Here is a 23574-nt window from a genome sequence, read left to right on the forward strand (position 1 = left end):
TTTTCTTGTTGCTAAAAAAATCATCCGAGGACATTACCGTGCATCATATGCTTCTATTGATTGATTATTGTGGTATTTTCAATGACACTTTCAATATGACGTCTAAATCTAATTGTGGATGTTTCGAGAAAAAAAGGCCAAAAATCCAGTAGAGAAATGGTCATTTTCAAATCAGAAAAACATCCAACTTTTTGTTTCAAAAATGGCCATTTGCTAGACATTTTTCAGGTCAGTGCATCTATCTTTTAGGACTATTTTCAAAAGAAAACATTTAAAAGGAAAAACGCACATAAACAAGCCATTAAACATAGTAACATAGTAGATGATGACAGATAAAGACCCGAATGGTCCATCCAGTCTGCCGAACCTGATTCAATTTAAATTTTTTTTTCTTCTTAGCTATTTCTGGGCAAGAATCCAAAGCTCTACCCGGTACTGTGCTTGGATTCCAACTGCCGAAATCTCCATTAAAACCTACTCCAACCCATCTACACTCTCCTAGCCATTGAAACCCTCCCCAGCCCATCCTCCACCAAATGGCCATATACAGACACAGACTGTGCAAGTCTGCCCAGTACTGGCCTTAGTTAAATCTGTGGTTGGGAGGGGCAGCATTCTTAGTAGACTGGAACACACTAGGGGACACTGAAGTGGACTTTATATAAAACATTACTCCATTACATTGTAAGGAGAGCCCTCTAAAACCCACCAAAAACCTACTGTACTTACATATATGTGATACCTGCAACTTAATGGTTGTTGTGGTGTACAGTAGGTTTTTGGTGGGTTCACACATTCCATCACAAGTGTACTAGTTACAGTAGGATATGGGCCTGGGTCCACAAGCCTACTCCAGGAATCTGCTTGCTGCTTTACTCGGAATGACCATAACATCTGAAGCTATCATACAGGTAGGTATGTACTGTTTTATTCACATCTTTGGGGGAGTCATGCCTTTATCTCTCCAGTGGTCGTTAGTTGTCTATCTTTCTCCATTAACAAAATCTTAGTTTTTTTTCTGTATTGAGTTTTAATCTGTGGGACTTCATCCAAGTTTCTATTGACTCAAAAACCTTTTGTAACCTCTAAGTTGTCATATCTAAGGAATGTTCCACAGGTAAGAGAAGAATGATGCCATCTGTATAACTACATTAAGTTATGCCTGATCTAAAATAAATCCTAGTGAAGCAAGATATAACTTGAATAACATTGGCATGCCACAAGGATTTGAGCAAATATCTGATAATCCCTCCTTAGTTTTAACCCACTATGTCCTAGTTTGCAAAAAAATTCCTGAAACCATCTGTAAACCTTACCTGTCATACCTATTGCTTCCAGAACTTGCAGTAAAAGTGTCATATACCAAATCAAAAGCTGACAATAGTTCAAACTGTAGAATTAACTTCTTTCCTTTCAGTTTGTAAAATGGATGTTCATGCTAGAAAGAGATGGCACTTAGATGCAGTGGTATACCTAGCATATGTGATACCTGGGTCCCATCATTTTTTGACAACCCCTCATCTATATGAAAAACATGATTTTTAGTAACAATCTACACATCGCACAATAAAAGTGTACCTAGGAAAAGGCAGCATCTTATATATTCACCCATTGTAAAACAAGCCAGATTAGTACAGATTGATCCTTCACAATCAATGCTAACAGAGAACCATGTCTTTCGTGCACACAGAAAACAGGAAACATCTTCACCCAGTATGAAATATGTAATCACACACTTACCCCCAAACACACTTTTACAAAATTGTAGCGCGGTTTTTAGCACTGACCATGGCGGTAACAGCTATGATGCTCATAGAATTCCTATGATTGTCAGGGCTGTTACCACCGTGACCGGAACTAAAAACCACGCTATGGCAAAAGGGGTAAAATAGAAATATGTAGACAAAAATTAAACGGAAACACCAAGGAGCTGGATTCTGCATACAGTGCAACACCACAGAAAATCTTGTACACGAATATAGGATGTCCAATGCAGTACTCGGAGAGACCCCCCAGGAAAGAGACTTGGAAGTACTGGTCGACAAGTCGATGAAGCCGTCCACGCAATGCATGGCGGCGGCAAAAAGGGCAAACAGAATGCTAGGAATGATTAAGAAGGGGATCACGAACAGATCCGAGAAGGTTATCATGCCACTGTACCGGGCCATGGTACGCCCCCACCTGGAATATTGCATTCAGCATTGGTCGCCGTACTTGAAGAAGGACACGGTACTACTCGAAAGGGTCCAGCAAAGAGCAACTAAAATGGTTAAAGGGCTGGAGGAGTTGTCGTACAGTGAGAGATTAGAGAAACTGGGCCTATTCTCCCTTGAAAAGAGGAGACTGAGAGGGGACATGATCAAAACATTCAAGATAATGAAGGGAATACATGTCTTAGTACATAAAGACAGGTTGTTTACCCTCTCCAAGGTAGGGAGAAAAGAAGGCACTCTCTAAAGCTGAAAGGAGATAGATTCTGTATGAACGTAAGGAGATTCTTCTTTACCCAGAGAGTGGTGGAAAACTGGAATGCTCTTCTGGAGTCTGTCATAGGGGAAAACACCTTCCAGGGATTCAAGACAAAGTTAGACAATTTCCTGCTGAACAGGAACGTACTCAGGTAGGGCTAGTCTCAGTTAGGGCGCTGGTCTTTGACCAGAGGGCCACCGCGTGAGCGGACTGCTGGGCACGATGGACCACTGGTCTGACCTAGCAGCAGCAGCAATTCTTATGTTCTTATACCATCACCCTGCTCTACCACGGATCAGCCCCTTGCTGCATCCTATCCCACTCCCAACATTGAGAGCAGCAGCAGTAGCGAGTGACACAGTAACCATTATTGCAGTGATGGAGACTCCATCAGGAAATTATCCGGTATTACTGCAGTAATTACAGTGGATCTTGGCTATCGCAGCGTTTTCTCCAAATTGTATTAACCAAGCGGCAGGCACCTCTGCGTGTCTTTTTTGCAAGTTAATTCTGTTTGGATTCTTTGTCATTTGGCAGCATCTACTGGGATAATTTTACACCCCTGAAGAAGGCCCCTGTGGCCAAAACACAGACCGTGTTGGGGTCCAGTATATGGTTTCCTATAAAGGACTTTACATGCCTGCCACAATTTGGTTTTATTTAAATGTGTATTTGTGTGAATTGTTACTGATATTCTACATTGTGAATAAACATGTTTGTCCACACAGTAGTCTGACCAGTGTCCCTTCCCCGCTTCCTTGTTCTGTTTCTGTAGTGATAGACCATTCAGCAGTATTGCTGCAGGAACAGGAATCAATACAACAGTAATACCATGGTAATGGGGAAACAGGCCAGCTCTCCCCAGAGCTATCTTAAAAATCATGGTGATCTAGTGACCTCTTTGGGGGCAGGAAAGATTCCACCCTCTTTCCTGGCCTCTGACCACCACTGGACCCATCACTAACAGATTTTCAAAATGACTGCCGAGACTTTGTGCAGCCACTAAACCACCAGGATTTTTAAGGTAGGTCTGGGGAGGGCCGAGAAGAAGAGAAGAGAGGTACTAGATCAAGGGAGAGGGGAGTTAAGGAAAGGAGGAGGAGAGAGAAAATCTTGCCTAGGGGAAGGAGGTGATGCCAGACCAGGGAAGGGGATAGATACCAGCCCAGGGGAGTAGGAAGAAAAGGAGGGAAGAGAGATGCCATACTGTGGGAAGGAGAGGAGAAAGATGACAGACCGCAGGAGGGGCTAAGGGGAAGACAGAGATGCCAGAATATGGGAGAGAGAGGGAAGACATGGCGCGCAGGGATGAGGGGAAAGGAAAAGAAATTGGAGAAATGCTGTTTATGGATAGATGGGAATAGGTAAAGTGACCATACGTCCTGTTTTGAACGGGACCGTCCAGTTATTACATTGCCTGTCCCATTGTCCCCACACACTACTTCGAGGTGCCAAAAATTGAATGGAAGAAATTGTGGGAGGGGCTAGGGTGGGATTGGGGGCAGGACTGAAAATTAGTAGATGTCCCCTTTTGAGGAAAAAAATAAATGTATACTGTATATATCAACTCTGAAAATGTATCACTCAACAGTCATTTAGCTTATCCTTTAATGAATGATACTTGTGGTACAGAAAACTTTGCATCAAGGTTCAGGTATAATTTTATATTTTTTAATGTTTTTAAATATCCAACTACAAAAAAAATCATTGCATAGTCCAACTTTAATAATTGGAGAAAACTTTAAAAATATGAATGAAGACATTGACTGGTCAGATTATGCCACTGATTTATAGTAAATTTTTGAATTACAGAGAATACTCGATTTTCAATTTGAATACAGTAAATCCATATGGTTTGAATTTGGAGATTGAATGGACAATTCTCCTGTAAGAGCTTATCTGGGAAAAGGGAACATGAATATCGGTAATGGCTTCAATAGATATAATAATGTTATTAAAATATTTTGAGAGTATGCCAGATACATGAAAACCGCAGTTGTTTGCCTTAAGATCTATATAAAGTTTGTTCAAAAACGCCAAACTGCTTATAGAAGATTATAATGGTTTTCTTTAACTTTTGGGATTGAATTTACAAGTGTTTATCTTTTAGGGGACACCTTTGAAACAGACGGTTTTGGCGAAACATGTTGGGAAGAAAATTGTCCCCAGCCGACACTAAGGGCTCCGTTTATGAAGGTGCGCTAGCGGTTTTATTGCACGCACTGGATCAGCGCGCATGCTAACCAAAAATGTACCGCCTGCTTAAAAGGAGACGGTATCGGCTAGAGCGCATGGCAATTTAGCGCATGCTATTCCGCGTGTTAAGAGCCTAGCGTGCCTTTGTAAAAGGAGCCCTAAATCTCAGATAAGTGAAATTCAAAAAACTTAAATCAAAAAATGTAAAATATATATAATAAAAACACAAAAGACTGAAATATATAGAGAGCTATACTAAGCTGTTCTGTAACGAATGCTGAACATTGGTATTCAAACTGAGCCAATGTGAATGCAGTGCAATATCCTAATGGTGCAAGAATAACCATATGGACAGCACATTTAATGATACAGCTTAAAAGTTCTATATATTTAAGGGATATTTACCCTTTGAAGATGTTATCAAGGGTACACTATTCATAATTAGATAATCACTGATTTATTCTCTATATCAGTGGTTCTCAACCCTGTCCTGGGGACCCCCCAGCCAGTCGGGTTTTCATGATATCCCTAATGAATATGCATGAGAGTGATTTGCATATAATGGAAGTGACAGGTATGCAAATCTCTCTCATGCATATTGATTAGGGATATCTTGAAAACCCGATTGGCTGGGGGGTCCCCAAGACAGAGTTGAAAACCACTGCTCTATATGGATCTTAGATGTTCAGCTGAAGTCCGTAACAAACATGAAAAGACTGAAATGTGCTGCTGGAATGCTTCAACAAGTCTCAAGCTGTACAGAAAGCATCAAAGTCCAAAATATTAAAATTTGTCACAGAAAAATTTCAAAATGGAAGCTATGTATCAGAAAAGGAAAGGCTCAGATAAAGTCCCCCGTGTCTCAGGAGCCCCGATGCTGGTGTTTTACTAAATCAACTCACTTGCCTTAGAGGCAGTTCACAATCCAAACTGACATATGAGGTGCACCATCATTATGTCAATAATTTTTGTGCAATGTGAGAGTTGAAGGGAAGGTTGCTGGGTATATGTTTCTGACAGAATGACTTTAGGACTGTATTGCTGTTCACAGGATCACAGATGGAAAAACAGCAAGACAACCTCTTATGCAAACATATATAGAACTAACCTATTTTTGGTAATTGTTATCTTGCTTTTATGTTTAATTTATCACTTTATAAGCTTTAATAAACAGAACCAAAATTTAAAAAGAGATTCTCTCTTGTAATTATTTTCCAACCATTTCTTTTTTTTTTTAAATGTTTTTATTAAAGGATCAATGCACAAGAGAAAATACAAAAGGCAACCAATAAAGAAAACAGCAAAATACAGTGTCTCTATATTGCAGGGTCCTGCAAACTTTTTTTATTCAGCGGCACAGTAAACTCTGGGCTGCAGCTGAAGGACACCTGGAAATGCATGGACATCGACATGATGATGTCACACGCATGTGTGGCACCACACGTAGATGTCTGCGCATGCGCGAAGGCCCTCCAGACAAGACCCGGAGTTTACTGGGCTGCCAGTGGGGGAGGGGCGGTGGTGCTGGAGAAGAAGAGGCACGGAGGAGTGGCACTGACGTGAAGAAGCATGGGTGCCGGCTAACTGCCTACAGGATGTGCCACTCACTGCAAGAAACAAGTCCTGTAGGCAGTCAGCTGGCCCCAGCACCTCTCCTCATCGCATCTCGTGGCACACCCAGAATCTCATCATGGCACACAGTTTGCAATATACTGCTATATTGTTATATTATACAACACCCATGCCAATATAGTAGATTCCTGATATTCAGCAAGATTTAACTGGGTAGCAGGGCTTCTACCTGGTTAAATCTTGCTTGCTGAAACTTGATATTCAGCAACACTTACCAGATCATGCCACTGACTGGAAATGGAAATGGAATTGGTTTTTTATATACTGTTTGGACAAGTTGTGTTAAGCAGTTTACAATCAGGTGCTCAAGCATTTTTCCCTATCTATCCTAGTAGGTTCACGGTCTATCTACTGTACCTGGGGCAGTAGAGGATTAAGTGACTTACCCAGGGTCACAAGGAGCAGCATTCTGCCCCAGCACTTTCCAGGCAGTGCCCAGGGGGCACAGAATCAGGACAGACCCAGAAATTATCTGGGTACTGGCGATATTGAATCCTGGATAACTATCCAGGCAAGCAGAACTATGTAAATGGCAGTCCCAAGTACCTGCACTAATTGCCAGGGGCATACACAAATCTTATAGTCTTCTCTAATGTACATGTATAAGGGTGCATCAGCCAAGGTTCTACCCAGACTCTGTCAACGTGTCCATCTGTCTGCAAACTATGTGTGTTCTTACAAGAGTGCTTAGGGGGAAATTTGCCATTTGTGGTCATATACAAGTATGTGACAAAACTAAGATTGTAAGCCTGTTGGAAAGCGAAAGCTTTGATTTTTTTTTTTTTTTTCTAAAAGTCAAGTTGATATAGCTTAAGTGACAGAATTCATTGATCAGGGTAGGAGCTGCTTATCTTTGCTTCATTAACAGCATAAGCCCAAATCCCAGATTTTGGGTGTGTGATGGGCTGCATCACAGTAAAGATAGATCATGCTAAAATCAACCTGGTACTGCAACACTAAAACAGTCCTGACCAAACTAGAAATAGATGGCAAAGCATCACAAACTAGTTCTCCTAGATGGAAAATTACAATATCTTTCCTTGCTCCATTCTTTCACACAGAGCTGACCTTATGGTGGGTAGGAACCAAGAATAAAGTTTATCATGCTACAGTACGAGGTCCCTAGTAAGCTAAAGTGTCTCTCTACTGTCAATTTTACAGAAATGAATAGTATAATACAGGGATCCCCATTCCCTCCAAAATGCAGAACCACAGGTAGCAGACACTCATCATGACAGCCCCACACTCACAGCACCCCAATAGCTATCAGAAAACCTATCAACAGGGAGAAATGAGAAACAGATGAATAAGGGGGTTGGGAGTTGTGATCAATAGTGGTTGGTTTAGACGTGGTTGGCAGGGGAGGCCCATTGCAATAACTTCCAGAGCAGCAGGAACCTTTCTGATGGATCTTCATAAATGCACCACTCGAAGAGGAGCTAGTGGTACAAAAGGTTGCCTCATTACAGGTCTTGAAGTATATTGGTCTTGGAGAATCACCTACAAAAAAGGAGACACCATTTTAGCAGTTATCTAGAGGCTGGCATAAGCATGCACAGTCTTACAACTCCAGTATGGGATGCCTCTACTATCAGGCACAGAAATATACAAGCCTTTCACCTCAGATTGACTGGTTTAGGGGACGGGACAACATGTTGAAATCTTCTGCTCATGTGCGGAGATGTTCAAAACCACAAAAAAATGCTAGAATTATTAGAAAAAGGGATCAAAAATAAGACAAAGAATATTATAACTCCTCTCTATCGCTCCATGGTGCGACCTCACCTCGAGTACGGTGTGCAATTCTGATCACCATATCTCAAAAAAAAAAGATTATAGTGAATTAGAAAAGGCTCAAAGAAGGGTAATCCAAAAGATTAAGGGAATGGAATGACTATGAAGAAAGGGTTAACAGTTTAAGGCTCTTCAGCTTAGAAAAGAGATGACTGAGGGAGGATATAATTGAGGTCTACAAAATCCTGAGTGGAATAGAATGGGTAAATGTGAATCCATTGTTTAATATTTTAAAAAGTACAAAGACTAGGAGATACTCTATGAAGTTACATGATAATACTTTTAAAATGAATTGGAGATAATATTTTTCACTTAATGAATAGGTAAGCTCTGAAACTCATTGCCAGAGAATGTGGTTAAAGCAGTTTGGTTTAACAAAGGTTTGGACAAGTTCCTGGAGGAAAAGTCCATAATCTGTCATTAAAACAGGCAAGGGGAAAGCCCAAAGACAGTGCCGAAGCCAATGCGGCCAGGAAGTTGGTGGCTGCTGGCACCCAAGTTAAAAAGGTACAGGGGAAGAAGGGGTGTGTGCATGGCAGGGAAAGGGGAGCAGAGAGAAGGAGGGTTACCGGCGTCCCGAGGAAGATGGCGCCTGGAGCATCCCACCCCCCTTTACTACGCCAGTGGCTGCTTATTCTTGGAATCAGTAGCATAGAATCTTGCAACTATTTGGGATTCTGCCAGGCAATTGAAACCTGGATTGACCACGGTTGGGCTAGATGGAGCAGCCACCAAGTGATTAGTGCAGCAGCCTGTGAACATAAGAACATAAGAATAGTCTTACTGGTTCAGACCATTTGAATATTCATTTCATATTCATGGTTACACTTGGATATATTTAGTCTATAGTGCTTGGGAAGTGGCTACACAATTACGCACTGACTAGAGCACAGTGTATTCAATGTATTAATGTAACGATATTGTGTTAAATGATGTAAAAGGTGGTCCGATGGCATTGGTTGATTCTAATTTGCCACTTGTAATGCTGTTGGGAATTTATTTTTTCTGATTGGCAGAGACTTTGTAACTGACTTCACTTCCCCTTACATTTCCACATTTATACTTATTTATACAGATTTAATTATATTTTTACTTATCACTTCGTTGTGGGCCCCTTCCCAACCTACTTAGTGAGGATTTCTTTTTGGTTTAGCATGACACTTACCATCAAATGCTGATATTGTCACATTTCCCTCATAGCAGCGTTTCATGCTACCCGTGCACTTCATTTTCTCAGCATACACTGGTGTGCATTGATCCTTCAAGATGCTGGCACAGGAATAGCATTCCACACCATTCGGATCTGCAAGGTATGAAAAGTGAAGATGAGCTAGGTGCAGCTTTTGCAGGTAATTGTCAACAGAAGAGTAATTACAGCTGCATCTTTGACCTAAACCTACCCACACAAAAACACTCAAATTCCATAAAGTGCACTTAAAGTTACGCACCTATATTGACATGTCTAATTTAATATGTTTTATCCTAGGACAAGCAGGCAGCATATTCTCACATGTGGGTGACATCATCCACGGACCCCAGTACGGACAGTGCAAAAGTATAATGTCGCTTTAAAAGACAGAAAGGTTTTGAGACCACCCAAACCACGCATGCGCCGGAGCTTTCCCACCCAACATCAGCTTGCAAGACATCAGTTCTCAGTTTTTTGCAGAGCTATGTTTCTGGAGTATCTCCAAGCGTGTACAATGTTTGCATTTTTCAGTGCCTTCCCATTTGTTTTCCACCTTATTTTATTCATAGTTTTTCATTTTATTCTTTTATCTTTCATCCAGTGTAGAATTTTTGATTTTTCACTGATTTTTATTTTGGGCCTTCAGGCTCATTTCAGCCTGTTTTCAGACCAGGTACATCGTGTCTTTTTCAGTTAACTAACTATTTGACAACCCCGGATGATTGAGTCCTTTGACCTTGCATCAGTGATGTTCCCCTCGATGTCCAGGAATCCAAATGTTGCACCCAGTGTAACAGGACCATTTTGGCTACTGATCCACATAACTGGCGGGTCCAGTGCTTTGGTCCTGAATACAGTCCTGACACTTGCCCATGCTGCTCTAAGCTGCAGAAGAGGTAGCTTAAGGACAGATAGCTCCAATTTAAAAAAAAAAAAGTTTTTGGATCAACCTTGGGAGCATCGAAGATGTCAGCAGACTCCAACGCCGACACCCAGAGATCAATTTCAGCATTGATACCAGCACCGACATCAACACTTCGCTCAACCTCTGTGTCATCAGTGCTGCCTACATCTGGGGACTCACATAAAAAGGCTAAGAAGCACAAACACCCTTCTTCCTCCAGGTATGCATCAGTGGTGTCTAAAGCATCCACTCCATTCATAGTATTGGCGCACTAAGACAAGATCACCATAGCTGCAGTTGGTGTCTCCTCTGCGGCACGCCTTGTCATCGAGGTCACCAACACCTCAACACCAGACTCCGCCTGCACCTTCAGTACTGGCACCTTTACAAAACCAGATCAGAGGGAGTTGGCTGGGATGCTGAAGACACACACAGTGCAAGTACCTGCCCCAAAGCCCAGTCTGAGCAATGATCCAAGATAACATCCAGAGATCGAACTCTGACTCCACACCGTCAACACTTGAAGCCAAAAAGACCCGTGTTTTTGAGGGAACATAGCACTTCTTCCTATTCAAGACATTCATCAGGTCGACACCATCAATACCATTGATGTTCACCTTGTAGTTCACCTGGACTTCTGACTTGATGTTCTCTATCTCCAAGACATCAAGGAGTATGAATCTTTAAATACTCAGCGCTCCTCCTCTGACTATCCAGAGCTGTCTGCAGAAGACTCTTATGGGATACCATCAGACCCATCTCCTCCACTTCCTCGCAGATGGTCACCATCTTTCACAAAATGTATTAGGCAAATGGGACAAGCCATGCCTATTAAGATGGAGTCAGAGCCAGAATCAAAAGTATAATTAATGAATGCTCTGGACTAGAAGGAGTGGCCAAAGAACTGTTTGAAACTTCTTTCCCATTATTTGATGAAGGATATGATGTTTAAGACCTGGGAATCACCACTACTAGTCCCAGTTGCTCCATGCAAATTGGACACTTAGGGCTCCTTTTACGAAGGTGCGTTAGGGCCTTAACGTGTGGAATAGTGCGCGCGCTAGCTGCTACCGCCTCCTTTTAAGCAGGCGGTAGATTTTCGGCTAGCGTGCACTAAAATTGGTAGCGCACCTTCGTAAAAGGAGCCCTTTATATAGAGTTCAAGTCTCTCCAAGTTTCGATAGACCTCAACTCCAAGACCAATACCTCCATGTAAAGTCTGCACTAAAAAAAGTAAACAGCTCAAGAACCTATGCCAGTACTTCACCTGGCAAAAAGGGCAGACCTCTAAACAAATTTGATTGCATAGTTTGTCAGAATACCATGTTAACATTAAGTTAGATCTTCTACATGATATTTTACTTAAAATCTCTGATTCAAAAAATGTCTTTCCACGAGCAGTATCTCCCTGATGAACATCTAGATTAATTTCAACATCTTTCCAAACGATCTTCTTTAAAACCAGGAAGTACATGGAATGCTCAGATTTTGATGCTTTCATGTTATCTCAAGAACATCTGCAGTATCCATAGCCATGCGTAGGCAAGCAAGGCTAAAAGTATCTGAACTTGATGCCAATGTTAAGGAACGATTAGCCAACATCCCATGTCTAGGGAACGGCTTGTCTGGAGACAAGATAGATGAGTCAACCCAGAAGACCAAGCGACATGAGGACTCCATGGCCACCTTACTATCCTCAAAGACAACTAGACTACAAGAGATAGGGTTATGCCCTTCTTTTGCAGAAAAAAACCTCCAAACCATCCTCCATGAGAGTCTTATTTCAGCTCCAATCAGACCACCCTCCTTCACTTAGCCCTCCTCCAGCTCAATGCCATTGAACAATTACCTCTGCAGGAGAGGGGCTGAGGGTTATACTCAAAGTATTTCCTCCTACTGAAAAAAATGGAGGTCTCCATTCAATTTGTGAAATTTCGAATGGTCTCTCTGGGAACCCTGTTACAACTCTTATAGAACATCTGGCTGTGCTCTCTAGACTTTCTACAAAAAACGAATTAATATTTTTCAAACAATGCTTTAATTAAAATATTGATTAAAAACATCACAGTTAATATACCTTACAAACTCATAAACACAGGATGCCTAGAATTCTCCAGGAGTGCTCCTAAGTTGAAATAAGCAGTCATCTAAGAGTTCTAACAGTCAATCACAATGAAGGAGTATTTATCTCTTAAAAGTTCTTATCCAAAATTCTTGTTTTCTGAAGTCATCAGATCATCCTGGGCTCAGCTGCATCTTCCAAAGTGCTCAGTGCTCTCTCACAAAATTGCAAATGAAAAAAACCACAAGTGAAAAAAGTTCATTCAAAAAACAGTCATCATCCAAAATCATCAATCCAACGCATCTTATTCATAAATCCAGGAAGTCAATACAATTCAAAAACCTTGAAACTTCCTCAACACAGTATGCAGTCTCCGGTAGTTCTTTAACATCATACGTGTTTCCCTTCCAGCTTTTTCAAGAGGAAGATATATGTAATACTCTGAAAAAACAGCCATATATCAATATACATTCAAACTTTAAACAGCAATATCAAATATTATAACATATTATAAAACACATACGAACTTCCGGCGGAAACATGGAGCTGTAAACAGCGTGCTGCCACAGCTCCGCTTCACCAGACTGCGGCGCGGCAATTAACCTGCACTTTCCCCCTGGTTCGGGTTGTCTGCGGCACTGGGGAGGTTTCTGGAGAAGCGGAGCAACCTGGAAGAAATTTCCTCCGCGACTCTGCTTTACTCTTTCGGGACGGCCGGCGGCCACATGGCGCCGCGGGTTGCGTGCGGCCGCGAGTCTGCTCAGCTGGGACGCGGCGCGGCTCTCCCCCTGCAGGTCTACCTTCGGGTGCGGTCATCTCCCCGTGCTGGGGAGTTTACTGGGGACGCGGCACGACTCTGCAGCCCTGCAGTTCCGATCTCGGATCTCCCGGGGGCCACGTGGTGCAGCAGAAGGCAGCTGGCTGAGACTCTGACCCCGGGGCGCGGTGTGGCTCTTCCCCTGTGGGCCGGATTCCGGGATCGGTCTTCTCCCTGTGCTGGGGAGCTTCCTAGTGGCACGGTAAGAGCGGGAAGCCTAGAGTGGGATCGCCATGGCAACTAAGGCGGTCCGGAAGGATCAGGAGCGGAGTAAGTTGCCAGACGCCAAGTTGGCGGATCCCGTGGCACCCCCGTTGCCGGAGGCTCCGCGCTCATCCTGGGTGACCACAGTTACGGCAGAGGTTCAAGCTGCCCTCGAGAGCTCTTTGGAGGACAAACTGCAGCGCATCCTTGATAAACTGGACACGCTGGACCAGCGATTTGCCTCCCTCACATCGGAGGTCAAGGAGACTCAGCAGAGGGTGAATGCTGCGGAGGATCACGTCCAGCAGCTTGCCCAGGAGCAGTCCGCCCACACTTCAGCGTTGGCTGCGTTGCGTGCCAAGGTGGATGACTTGGAGAACAGGTCCCGCCGGAATAACCTTCGGTTTGTTGGCCTGCCTGAATCGGTGCGGGACGTGGAGCTGGGGGCGCTGTTGGAACGCTGGTTGCCCGAGTCTTTGTCTCTATCATCTTCCTCGGGCCCCTTGCGGGTGGAGAGGGCGCATCGCTTGGGGCAGCGGAGAGAGAATGCTGACAGACCTCGAGTGGTCATTTGCCGTATCCTGAATTATCATCATAAGATAGAGGTCCTGCATGCGCTGCGGCAGGGCAAGAAGCTCTTGTATAACAACAAGCCCATAATTTGCTTCCAGGACTACTCAGCGGAGGTATCTCAGGCACGACGCAGGTTTTCACCTTTATGCACCCGTCTCATCCAGCGTCACATTGCTTTTTCCCTGCAGTACCCGGCTCGCCTGAGGTCGACACATCTGGGTAGAGCTCATCATTTCGACACCTTGGAGGCCGCGCAGCGTTTTGTGACGGAGATGTTGCCAGAGGAACCACCGCAGGGAGCGGCTGTGGACTGAGGAGACCCATATCTGGGGCCAGATCTGTGGTTTGAGTTTGGACTGGGGGTTTCTCTCCCCCTTAGAGTTGGGTCTCTGTGTTTTCTTGAAGGTCTGCCTGGGTGGTGTGTGTGAGGAAGGAGGGGGGTTGACCTGCCTGTTCTTTGTTAGTTAGGGTCTGTTCCTGGCCTATCTGGTTATTTAAGCATTGGGGATTTGGCTTGGAGAGTGTGTTTGCGGGTAGGTGGTGTGGCTGTGGTGTTCCTGGAGGGGAGGGGTGGGTTGAGTGTCTTGGGGGGTTTTGGCTGATGGAGGCTGCTTTTACTATTCTCTGAGTTTTGGGGTTTGCGGATCGGGGGGTATTGGTCATTATTCCCGTGGGAGGTGTAACTGGTTTCCTGGAAGTGATGCCCTTATTGGGGTGTCTTAGGTGTAGATTGGGTGAGGGTTGGTTGTGTGAGGGGGATCGTGGGGTGGGGAGGGGGGTGGTTGGGAGGGGGGGGTTTTGAAGGGTTTCCGGGTTTCTGTGGTGGGGCTTTTGGGGGAATTTTTTTTTGGGGGGTATGGGGGTTCTATGCTAGGGGATTGACTCAGTGGCAGGGGTATGGCTTGATTCTCGGGGCCAGAGGTGGCGAGAAGCCGGGGGAGCGGTGGCTGGGACGCTTCTCTGGTACTGTACTGGTTCTTTCTTCTTGTGTGATTTGGCTATTGAGTGGATTGCTCTTGAATACACTTTAACTTCTTGGAATGTTGGGGGGATCCACTCCCCCATTAAGCGCTCCAAAATCTTGCAGCGTTTGAATCGTTCTAAAACCTCTATTGCCTTTTTACAGGAGACCCGTTTATCCTCAGCGGAACATGCCAAGCTCTGTACCTGGTGGGTGGGTTCCTATTTGGAGGCACCCGCCGTGGGGGGAAAGGGAGGTGTTATTATTTTGATCTGTAAGGGACTTCGCCTACACACCCAGAAAGTGCTCCGCGACCCTAGTGGGCGTTACATAGTTGCCTTAGTGTTACTTGATAATAGGCCACTTTTGCTCTGCAATGTTTACGCTCCTAACAATCCTTCGGCCAAGTTTTTTAGGGGGCTTCGCAATCAACTCTTGCGGTTTGGAGATGTTCCGATGCTGGTGGGCGGGGACTTTAATGAGGTACCGGATCCGAAATTGGATCGCTCTGCTTCGATGGGTAGAGAGTCCTCCAAACTTTATACGGGCGGTCAACTTTTGGAATCCACCCTGGGGTTGCTTGATGTGTGGCGGGTGCTACACCCGTTGGAGAGGGATTACTCCCACTTGTCCAGGGCGCACGGGACGCTTTCCCGAATTGATTTTATCCTCATTTCTCGAGCACTGCTTCCCCGGGTAATGGGGGTTGATATGGGCCCCATTGAAATATCTGACCACGCTTGGGTGGGATTTCGGTGGACTTGGGGAGACTCTCCGAACACTAGAGGGTCCTGGCGGTTTCCTTGTTACCTGTATAGGGATACCCGTTTTCACGAATTTTTGATACAGCGCTGGCGTGATTTTCAACTTAATAATCAGCTGCATCGTGATGATCCCATTCTCTACTGGGAGACGGCTAAGGCGGTTTTACGGGGGATGTCATTTCTTATGTGGCCAGGGAGTCGAAGCTGAAGCATAGGCAGATTCTGGCTTTAGAGCGGAAGGCGACTGTGTTGAGACGCCAGTACGGCAGGGCGCCCTCGTTCCTGCTTCGGGCACAGCTTTTAGAGGTCCAGCAGGAACTGAATGAATTGTTGCATCTCCGGGCTTTGCGGACAAGGGAGTACTTTAAGTTTCACTTATTTCGGTTTGCGAATAAGAGTAGTCGATTGTTGGCCCGCCTGGCGCATCCAAGGGGTGGACCTGAGAGTATATCGGCTCTTCGGGGCTCTTCTGGGGTACTGCATCATCGGCCGGAGGAGATATGTGAATTATTGCGGGAGTTCTTTGCTGAGGTGTATACAGATCCAGGCCCCGAGCTTTTGGATGGGCAACTATATCTTGACAGCCTCGATTTACCTTGTTTATCCCAGCGGGATGCTGCCGCTTTGGATCTTCCCATTACCGCAGAGGAGGTGGAGGGGGCGATTGGGGTCAGTCCGTTGGGCAAGGCGCCGGGCCCGGATGGGCTTCGGAGTGAGTTCTATAAGTTGTTGGTGACGGACGTAGCGCCAGTGCTGGCTGAGGTTTATAATTTGAGTGTTGCTAAGGGTTTTCTTCCTCGCTACGTAAATCTAGCGTCTATTATAGTTCTCCCGAAGCCTGGTAAGGACCCTCTTTTGCCTGCCTCGTACCGTCCTATATCATTGTTGAACTATGAGGCGAAGCTTTTGGCTAAACTTTTGGCTACCCGCCTGGCGCGCGTTTTGCCATCGGTGATCTCAGACTCTCAGGTGGGGTTTGTGCGGGATAGGCCGGTAGCTAAGAATATCCGGCGCATCTTGTTAGCATTGAAACGGGTGGGACAGGACGGTAGCCCTGCCATGCTCATTAGTTTTGATGCCGAAAAGGCGTTCGATAAGGTGAGGTGGGATTACCTTTTTGCGGTGCTGCGGACGTACGGTTTGGGCCCTTTCTTTTTCGGTGCGATCCAGGCGCTGTATAGTGATCCAGAGGCGAGGATTTTGGTTAATGGGACTTGCTCTAGCTTTTTTCCTATTTGCCGAGGGACTCGCCAGGGCTGCCCCTTGTTGCCGCTCCTGTTTGTGCTTTCTTTAGACCAGGGGTCTGCAACCTTTAAGACATAAAGAGCCACTTGGACCCGTTTTCGAAAAGAAAAAAAAACTTGGAGCCGCAAAACCATTATAAAACAAATCTAACACTGCATATATTGTTTCTTATCTTAATGCTATATACAGGATCACTAAATTGAAAATAAAATCATTTTTCCTACCTTTGCTATTTGGTGATTTCATGAGTCTCTGGTTGCACTTTCTTCTTCTGACTGTGCATCCAATCTTTCTTCCTTTCTTTCAGCCTCCTGTATGTTTCCTCTCCTCCAGACCTCATTCTCTCCCCCCAACTTTTTCTTTGTCTCCCTGTTCCCCCTTCTTTCTGTCTCCGTGCCGTCCCCCAAGCCACTCGGTTTGCTGCCACCGCAATCGGGGAACAGCCCCCAAGCCACCGCCGTCCCAAGCTTTCCCTGCAGAAGTGTTGCGCTGACCAGCATTCCGCTCCCTGACGTCAATTCTGACGTAGGAGAGGAAGTTCCGGGCCAACAAGGCATTTCTCCTCATTCCATCCAGCCTGAGCCCCATCTCTCCTTGATCCAGCATTTCCCTTCTGTGTCTGTCAGAATTACCATTCCACCTATTTTCCAGCATCACCCTTCTTTGTGTCCATCTCACCTATATCCCTATCTCACCACTTTTTCAGAATCTTCATTTGTCTCTGTCCTTATCTTTACGCCATGTTCACCATTTGCCCTTTCAATGTCTTTATCTCCCCCCACACACTTTTTCATTATTACTTCTATGTCTCTATTTCACCTCCTCTTCATGTCCCCTCTGTATCTCTATCCTTATTCAGTAGGTCCTGCTTACCCTTTCTCTTCTTTGTGTCACTATCTCCATTTTCAGCTTTCCCCCCTTTTCCTTTGTTACTGCACCCTGTAGCTAGAATCTTTCCACCCTCCCTCCACTCCGGCCCAGCCCAGTATGAAATATTTCCTTTTGTTTCCCTCCCCTCTCTCTTTCTCTCTCTCTTCTCCTCCCTCACCCACGAGTCCTGCATCTGGCCCTCTCCCTTCTACCTGCACCTGGCAACACCCCCCTGCTCCGCGGCTCTCTTCAGCAACTCGTCAGCAGCGGTGATCAAGACAAGCTGCCGACATCGAGGCCTTCCCTCTACGAGTCCCGCCTTTGTGGAAAAAGGAAGTTGAAACAAGCGGGACTCGCAGAGGGTAGGCCCCGACGTCAGAAGCTGCTGCTGAGTTGCCGAAGAGAGCCGCGGAGCAGGGGATGTGGCCGGAAGCAGGTAGAAGGGAGAGGGAGATAGGAAGGCTGTAGATCTCCGGAGCATGACACCGACCCCGGCCAGGATGATTTCTTTTTCAGGCACCTTACAAGTCCAGCGTCTCGGGGGAAATAGCCATGCTGAGCAGTGAGCTCAGCACTACACAGATGAAAGCCTTGCTTGCTGATTGGTCCGGCGGGGCGGGGCCGCCGGACCAATCAGCAAGCAAGGCTTTCATCTGTGTATGTGCTGAGCTCACTGCTCAGCATGGCTATTTCCTGCCCCGACGCCGGACTTAAGCTGCATGCCTGCGTGACACACTACCGGAGCCGCAGCAAAGGTGAAAAAGAGCCGCATGCGGCTCTGGAGCCGCAGGTTGCCGACCCCCGCTTTAGACCCTTTACTTCGGGAGCTTCAGGCAAATGCGGATATTCGGGGATTGGCCTTGGGAGACTCCCATTTTAAACTGGCGGCGTTTGCGGATGACCTATTGGTCTTTTTAACGGACCCGCAGCGTTCCTTGCCCGTACTGTTGGAGAGCCTTCGGGAATATGGAGATTTCTCTGGCTTCGCCTTGAATTTTGCGAAATCGGAGGCGCTGGCTTCCTCGGTTCATCTTCGGCGGTATTGGGGGGACAGTTTCCCGTTGCGCTGGGCTAACTCCTCTTTTAGATATCTGGGGATCAGGCTGACTATGGATGTGTCCCAACTGTATCGTCTTAACATTGATAAACTCCTTGCGGACACTAAACTGTTGCTAGCCAAATGGCAGGCGCTGCCGCTGTCTCTGTTGGGACGAATTCATTTATTTCGTATGGTGGTCTTCCCGAGATGGCTTTACGTTCTTCAGACTCTTCCCCTTTTTTTGTTGCAGAGGGATATTCGTTCCCTCACCTCCCTATTGATCCGGTTTTGTTGGGGTGGACGTAGACCTAAACTGAAATGGTCCTTGCTGGTGGGGCCTGCCTACGGGGGTGGTTTGGGGGTGCCTGACATCAGGGTTTATAACCAGGCCTGTTTGCTTCGTCATATTAGTGATTGGGTGTTGGGTACCTCTTTTTATACGGATCTTTCTCTTTGCTGTGGGGTGGGGGTGAGGTGGGTCCGGGGAGGGCATAAGAGTCCAGTCCTCCGCGGTTGTTGATGAAAATGCATACCATGGTTGTTCTTACTGTTGTATTTATTTTTGCTTAATAAAATAGATTTGAACATAAAACACATACTTAGCAAACAGCAGACAGCTTCACATTGGGACAGAGTCCCCTGCAGAACTCCACAGCGGCACAGCCATCTCTAAACACTCTCAAAGCAGTCAACGACACTCCCATACTACAGTACTTATACCACATGATCACCACGTCTTATATGCTGATTGGCTACCTACTAGCAACCCAGAGGCCATTCAACCGCTTTATTTAGCCCCCTTGGGGCCACCGTATCCCAAGTAAAAATAAATCTCTGTTCACAATTCACTGAGTGTCTGGAAATATTCCCCCCATGAGCAGCATGAAATTGCCTTAATACTACAAATTTCCAATCAGACTCCTGATGATGTTTAGCCATCCAATGCTCTACCAGAGGTGCTTCTTCCTTCTTAGCAGCTCAAATGTTCTACTATTCTAAGTTTAATCACATGACGAGTTTGGCCTATATACATTAAACCACACGGGCAGATGATGGCATATATAACATGTATAGAGGTACAATCAGTGTATTCATACAACTCATATTTTCGAGTACCATGGGGTATTGGCATGCTGATAATAAACACATTTTCCACAAGCATGGTGTCCCCTATTTTCATTGGAAGACAATATCTGAGATTTAGGTTTTTTTATTAACTCCCCTAAATTTTGCCCCCATTTATATGCAAAATGGGGTAAATTAGAGAACTCTGGATAATATCTCAAAATGTCCCAATGTTTAACTAGCAGCACGCAACTGCAAGATTTCAACAGAATAGGGAAGGACACATGTTAATGTATCTTGACTATCTGACTGAGATTTACATTTTAACCACTCCCGATGGGCATTGGAGGCACGTTTATAAGCTTTTTTTAAACATCCATTAGGATATCCCCGTTCCTTAAATTTATTAAGCATTATGTGAGCTTGATGTTTAAATTTCTGATTAGATGAATACAGTCTTTTCAATCTAAGCATCTGCCCTTCTGGAATACCTTGTTTCAAATTCTTAGGGTCTCCCATAATGCAGCAAAGTATTCCTGTCTGTTTCTTTACAATAAATGGAAGTATCAAACTTCCCCTGTTCATAATGCACAATAACATCCAAAAAGTTTATCTGATTAGCATGAACAGTCTCTGTAAAAACAAGGTGCGGATTACATTGATTTAAATAGTGCACAAAATGATAAACCTCATCCTTTTCTCCCTTCCAAATAAAGAAAATATCATCAATAAACCTACGCCATATAACAACATTAGCAAAAAACTGAGATTGATACACATACTGCTGTTCAAAATCTGCCATATACAGACATGCCACAACAGGGGCTACAGTAGCCCCATCGCTACCCCTACTTTTTGAAGGTAAAACTGCTTTTCAAAACTAAAATAATTACATTGAATGACAAACCTAGCCATTTGCATTAACAATTCTTTCTTACCTCTAACCATATCGGATTTTAATAAATAGCGTTCAATGGTCTGTAATGCCTCATCTTGAGGAATGCTCGTATACAGTGAGGTGATATCTAATGTGATGAGCCAAATTTCATCTTATGGACATAAGATTGGCAGATTCAAATAAAGTATGTAAAAAAATCCATAGAATCTCTGATATAAGAAGGGCTTGAACACATGAATGACTGTAAATAATAATCTAAATATTGTGAAAGAGGTTCAAATAATGAATTACAGCATGACACAATAGGTCTCCCCGGAGGAGAGGTCATTGATTTGTGCACTTTTAGAAGAAAATATATTAAAGGTATATTGGGGCACTTATTGAAGAGGTAGTTGTATTCTTTAAATGAGATAATACCTTGCCTATTGGCTTTGGTAAGTAATGCACATACTAAATCTTGAAACTTATTAGTTGGATCTTCGGCCAAAAGTTCATACGTCAGACTATCATTAAGCTGACGATGACCTTCCTGTAAATAGGCTGACCTATCTAACACAACTACCCCTCCCCCTTTATCCACTCTTAAAATGATGATACTATCATCATTTCTCAATGAATATAAAGCCTGTCTTTGAGCACTAGACATATTATTCCACCTTGTGTTAAAATGCTGTTCAATATTGGTCAAATCTCTAATCACCTTGTTTTCAAAGGCAGTGATCATACTATCAGCAGGACCATCCAGGAAGACCGAACCCGATGGGTGGTAAGAAAAGTTTCTTGACTATCTTGTTCGGATTTCTCATATTGTTCTGTCCCAAAAGATAAACGCAACTTCAAAGGTCTAAAAAAGCGGTGAAGATATACTCTGACATGTTATGGGTCATATTTTGGAGTTGGTACAAACGATAATCCAAATTTCAAAACAGATTCTTCCACTACATTCAAATGTCTAGAGGATAAATGAAAAATAGTATTCAACGTGTTTTCACTTGTTTGCGCGTAGGCCTGCTCTTCCCTGCCAGTGCTACTACTGTCAAAGCTACTGGCTCGACTGATGCCACCCGTAAAAAAGATTGGGACAGAATATTGGGATCAACTGGGCCAGGGGGTTGTGCACCCAACCGCATTTTAGTCCCCAATTCATCAACTGATGATTCACTAGAGGAATTAATAAACGTTATTTTCTTATTTGGTCGATTCCGGCATGATTTCCTGTGACGATCCATCCACGGGTAAACATACCCCTTAGTGTAATCCAACTCATCTCGCTGAAACTTTGCCACTTTCTGAGCTCGAATGCCTTGTTTATAGCTCTTCATCTGAGAAATATGCTCAACATAATGTTTTTCATATTCCTCCACATCCTCTATCTCCTGCAAAGCCCCTAGTTTAGATTCAAATTCTTTATTAAGATCCTCAATAGTCTTGTCCAAAATATCTATTGTCAAAAGCATCAAATCGAGTGAGCATTGAGTGATCACACGATTCCATCTTTCTACATAAGCAGAATTATTCAAAAATCTAGGTTCTTTATTGATATGCAAACCACGTGGTATCCTCTGAATATGGCAATATTCTAACAAGGTAGCAGAGTGCAGTTGTTCCCGAATTAAAGTTTTATGTAATCTATCTATACCAATCCAATCTGCATCGATTTTAGTATTAGTTGCTATAAATAATCTACTGCCACTCATCAAGCAATGAATCCTCTCATTAGAAAGTCCTGACTTAGAGTCCCACCCAATGGACGCCATTGCTCCCCAAATTACAGTATAAACACACACACTACAACGGGAGTATTACTTCATAATACCTAATTCTTTCAAAAACTTTCTACAAAAAAAGAATTAATATTTTTCAAACAATGCTTTAATTTAAATATTGATTTAAAACATCACAGTCATTATACCTTACAAACTCATAAACACAGGATGCCTAGAATTCTCCAGCAGTGCTCCTAAGTTGAAATAAGCAGTCATCTAAGAGTTCTAACAGTTCACAATGAAGGAGTACTTATCTCTTAAAAGTTCTTATCCAAAATTCTTGTTTTCTGAAGTCATCAGATCATCCTGGGCTCAGCTGCAACTTCCAAAGTGTGCAGTGCTCTCTCACAAAATTGCAAATGAAAAAAACCACAAGTGAAAAAAGTTCATTCAAAAAAGCTCAATTTTAAAACAGTCATCATCCAAAATCATCAATCCAACGCATCTTATTCATAAATCCAGGAAGTCAATACAATTCAAAAACCTTGAAACTTCCTCAACACAGTATGCAGTCTCTGGTAGTTCTTTGACATCATACGTGTTTCCCTTCCAGCTTTTTCAAGAGAAAGATATATGTAACACTCTGAAAAAACAGCCATATATCAAAATACATTCAAACTTTAAACAGCAATATCAAATATTATAACATATTATAAAACACATACTTAGCAAACAGCAGACAGCCTCACATTGGGACAGAGTCCCCTGCAGAACTCCACAGCAGCACAGCCATCTCTAAACACTCTCAAAGCAGTCAACTACACTCCCATACTACAGTACTTATACCACATGATCACCACGTCTTATAAGCTGATTGGCTACCTACTAGCAACCCAGAGGCCATTCAACCGCTTTATTTAGCCCCCTTGGGGCCACCGTAACCCAAGTAAAATAAATCTCTGTTCACAATTCACTAAGTGTCTGGAAATATTCCCCCCCATGAGCAGCATGAAATTGCCTTAATACTACAAATTTCAAATCAGACTCATGATGATGTTTAGCCATCCATTGCTCTACCAGAGGTGTTTCCTCCTTCTTATTACATAAGCAGCTCAAATGTTCTGCTATTCTAAGTTTAACCACACAACGAGTTTGGCCTATATACATTAAACCACACGGGCAGATG

At 44.0% G+C, this 23574-nt stretch overlaps 1 protein-coding gene across 2 annotated transcripts in view; it reads right to left on the reverse strand.

The window, feature by feature from the left end:
- Positions 1 to 7020: 7020 nt before the first annotated feature.
- The window catches only part of LOC117345823 (ly6/PLAUR domain-containing protein 3-like), a 47384-nt gene continuing 30830 nt past the window's right edge, over positions 7021 to 23574 (reverse strand). Inside the window, exons 5-6 of one of the 2 annotated variants that reach the window (XM_033915012.1) lie at positions 9257 to 9394; positions 7021 to 7797 (exon numbers count right to left, since the gene is read on the reverse strand). In XM_033915012.1, coding sequence (XP_033770903.1) covers positions 7544 to 7797; positions 9257 to 9394 — 392 coding nt within the window. In that variant the 3' untranslated portion in view covers positions 7021 to 7543. Of the gene's footprint in view, positions 7798 to 9256; positions 9395 to 21500; positions 23032 to 23574 lie in introns of those variants that run through there. The other variant, XM_033915010.1, reaches the window with a different exon arrangement.

This window comes from Geotrypetes seraphini, chromosome 11 (assembly GCF_902459505.1).
Source record: "Geotrypetes seraphini chromosome 11, aGeoSer1.1, whole genome shotgun sequence".
Lineage (NCBI taxonomy): Eukaryota > Metazoa > Chordata > Amphibia > Gymnophiona > Dermophiidae > Geotrypetes > Geotrypetes seraphini.